This window comes from Cynoglossus semilaevis, chromosome 7, assembly GCF_000523025.1.
Source record: "Cynoglossus semilaevis isolate Cse_v1.0 chromosome 7, Cse_v1.0, whole genome shotgun sequence".
In the NCBI taxonomy this organism is placed as follows: domain Eukaryota; kingdom Metazoa; phylum Chordata; class Actinopteri; order Pleuronectiformes; family Cynoglossidae; genus Cynoglossus; species Cynoglossus semilaevis.
Window position 1 is genome coordinate 12,698,387 of NC_024313.1, and position 3,955 is coordinate 12,702,341.

Sequence of the window (3,955 nt, forward strand, 5' to 3'; positions counted from 1 at the left end):
ATATATATATATACATATATACATATATACATACATATACATATACATACATATATACATATACACATACATATATATACGTATATACATATATACATATACACGTATATACATATATATATACACATATATATACACATATATATACATATATACATATACACGTATATACATATATATATACACATATATGTGTATATATATACACACATGTATATATGTATATGTATATATGTGTACATGTGTATACATATATACACGTGTATATATACATGTATATATATATATACAGATAGATTGATAGCTAGATATATAGATATATAGCTATAGATATATAGATATAGATAGAGATATAGAGATACATAGATAGATAGAGATAGAAAGAGAGATAGAGATATTATATATGTGTATATGTGTATACATATACACATGTGTATATGTGTGTATATATACATATATATACAGATAGATTGATAGCTATAGATATATAGCTATAGATAGATATAGATATATAGATATAGATAGAGATATAGAGATAGAGATACATAGATAGATAGAGATAGAAAGAGAGATAGAGATATAGAGAAAGATAGATAGAGAGATAGAGAGAGAGAGAGATAGAGAGATAGATAAAGAGAGAGATAGAGAGATAAAGAGAGAGATAAAGAAAGAGAGAGATACAGATACATATATATATACACATATATACATATATACACACATACATATATATATATATATATATATATACATATATATATATATATATATATATACATATATATATATATATATATATATACATATATATATATATATATATATATATACATATATATATATATATATATATATATACATATATATATATATACATACACGTACATATATACATATACATATATATACACACATACATATATACATACACTGTATTAAACCCCATTAATGCTTATACTGTGGAACACTCACATGATGTTGACGATGACGGCACAGCCGGAGGTCACTAGCATCACGTGGCCATCGATCTCGTAGTCGTTGCGTACGATCCTCTCGACGGCCAGATAGACCAGAACTCCTGTGACGATCCAGATGGACATGACGGAGATGAAGGCTCCCAGGATCTCTGAGGACAGAAGACAGAAGAACCCAGCTAGAACCAGTCCAACAGGCAGCCTCTCCCAGGGGGCGCCACAGAAACTGTAGAATGTTTTCACTCAGTTGTGAACATTGCCCACTTCTCACCTGATCTGTGCCAGCCAAAGTTCATGGTCTTGGTGGGTGGTCTGGAGGAGATCCACAGGGAGAACAGGCTCACCATCATGCTGCCGAAGTCTGTCAGAAGGTGGGCAGCATCTGTCATGATGGCCAGGCTGTGGGCCAGGTAGCCTCCTGCAGAGACCCCCCCCCCCAGAGAGTGGAGTGTGAGTTGTGGCCTAATTCCTGTCTGGGCTGCTCCCATCAAGACTAAATGACATTACTACATATATGCCTTCAACATATATCATTAGTACTCCCTCTAGAACTTGATCAGCGGTTCTCAAACGATGGCGGGTATAACAATTGTGGTGCTTTGTCTCCCTCTAGTGGTAGGTTGTGGAATTTACTTAATTTCTTTCATCTATATTGGCAAAATAGTGGAACTTTTGGTACTTAAAACCCAGACTTTTAAACAAGCTAGCCTAACAATCTTAGTGAGACCAAGTCCCGTCTCGGTCAGATCACGATGATCTCAACTTTACCTACGACCTCTCCGATCATGAAGATGAGGCAGACGCCCGAGGCGATGTAGAGTTTCTTCTGGGCCAGAAGCCTGTCCACGCTCTCCTCATGCACCACGGCTTTGGTTCCATGACAGTGCGCCCCCACAGGCCGTTTCAGCTCAATGGCCCCCGCCATGCCTCCATTCTTGAAGGGAAAATCTGGATACTGTTCTTTGGAGTCGGGAAAGGAACTGGGGAGAAAAAGAGAGTTGTTCGTTAGAGACGTTAAGACTGAGGAGAACGTGACTTGTTGGTCTGGGCGTCTCACAGGTGTGCGTTTGTCTTGTAACCTCAACGATCTGCAGCGTAATTGCTGTTGTTGAAATTGATTTTCTGCTGCGGCCGAGCTCATTATTGTATGAAGAAGCTTCCGCTGTTGACGGAGAGAAAATCTGACGGAGTGAATCACGATCGATGTTCTCCACGGTGAGAAGAGCGAGTGAATAAATTCAGGCTGCGTCACGTCGGTTTATTTGAAGATTCTAAATTCCAAAAAACAGGACAAAAACATACGCAAAGTCGAGCAGAGCTGAGAACACGAACAGAGTTGGGCACAGCTACAGACTTGCTCAGGAACAAACTAGGAACAGCTACAACAAAAAGCTCGACACAACCACACAGTGCTCACACAGACAGTCACTAACTTACACTGATCCAACCAGGCCCGCGTGAAGGAGAGAGGTATATATACAGGGAGCACCAGGTGACAGGAGTGAGGCTAATTACAGACACAGGTGACTGTGATCACACAGATTACCCCACACAGCAGACCTGACAGGCTGACACAGAACCAGACTCTGTTTACAGCTGTTAGCATGAGCTATCATTTAGCTTTGACTCAACTTTATTGATCAGACCAAAAACAGACCAGGCTAATATGAGGCTAATATGAGGCTAATATGAGGCTAATAGCTAAACAACTAAAATACACTTTGTTTGAACCACTAAAATATATCACTTTTTCTTTTCTTTTTTGAGAAGTAATTTTTAGTCTTAACTATCTGACTGTAATCTGAATCTCCTGAAAGAATATCATTTATCCAACGATAGTTAACTGAAGTCAGGCAGAGAGACAGAGAAAATCGCTCAATTTCATTAATCATGGGAACAAAAGTGCTGACCATTCCATTTTTATCGCACCCACCCACACACACACACACACACACACACACACACACACAGGAGCAGGTTTCCGCTCATGTCATGGGGAGGGAGGGTGTAATGATGTGGTTAAATGGGGCGGAAAAAAACTAATTTGGACTGAGTAGAGATAACCACACACACACACACACACACACTGTCACAGTCTAGTCTGCTAGTGTAGCATGATCAGCCTTTATCTCTCTCTCTCTCTCTCTGTGTGTGTGTCTCTCACACACACACACACACACACCTCTGGAGGGATCTGTCCGTTGTGAAAAGAATCAGTCGAGTGAAAAACAGATTCTGTTCAATTACTGCACGGGGACATAAAAGACCAGACACACACACACACACACACACACATAGATCCTGTGTGTGAGTGAGTGTGTGTGTGTGAGTGTGTGTTATTGTGGATCACTGACTTCAGGTCTGGAGTAAAGAGATTTAAATAACCTGCGGTGGTTTGTGTTTTTTCCATGAGTGATGGTGAGGCGTGAAATCAGCAGCAGGTTTTGTGAAGTGTCAGCAGAAAAAAACACAACCTGAATCTGAAGGTGACGTACGGTGTCAGAGTGGTTAGTGCTCTTGCCTTACAGCGGGTGGACTAACTGTTCACACTGAACAAGACCTGGTCAAACTACGGCCCCTGGCCCAGATATGGCCCACTACATTTTCTGATCCGGCCCGCTAAACATTTGTATCAGACACAGTAAATACTGACGCCAATCTTTGTGTTTTGTGCGTTACAAGGAATTGACTATAAAAAAACATTTTTGATGCCACTAGATGGCAGCAAACATCAAATGTGCTACGTTATCTTTGAAAGTTAAGGTTTATTCTTGTACAGCAGCGCAGCATTCTAAATCCAACTAATCCTGAACCGGCCCGCCTGTCAAACTTTGACCCTCAGTTGGCCCGTGAGCCAAAGGTTTGCCCACCCTGTCTGAACTGAATGGATGAATCCTGCACATCCTGGTGACTGGAATAAGATGGATCTGACCTGGATCTGTGTTCCTCCTATAGACCCAGACCATAGTCCTGGACCATAG

The 3,955-nt window shown here is 40.3% G+C and overlaps 1 protein-coding gene across 3 annotated transcripts in view; it reads right to left on the reverse strand.

The window, feature by feature from the left end:
- Window positions 1-3,955, reverse strand: part of slc30a2 (solute carrier family 30 member 2) — a 13,016-nt gene that overhangs the window by 5,879 nt on the left and 3,182 nt on the right. The window contains exons 1-4 of one of the 3 annotated variants that reach the window (XM_025056772.1): window positions 2,032-2,928; window positions 1,743-1,954; window positions 1,246-1,392; window positions 973-1,126 (exon numbers count right to left, since the gene is read on the reverse strand). In XM_025056772.1, coding sequence (XP_024912540.1) covers window positions 973-1,126; window positions 1,246-1,392; window positions 1,743-1,899 — 458 coding nt within the window. In that variant the 5' untranslated portion in view covers window positions 1,900-1,954; window positions 2,032-2,928. Of the gene's footprint in view, window positions 1-972; window positions 1,127-1,245; window positions 1,393-1,742; window positions 2,929-3,955 lie in introns of those variants that run through there. The other 2 variants (XM_025056771.1, XM_025056770.1) reach the window with 2 other exon arrangements.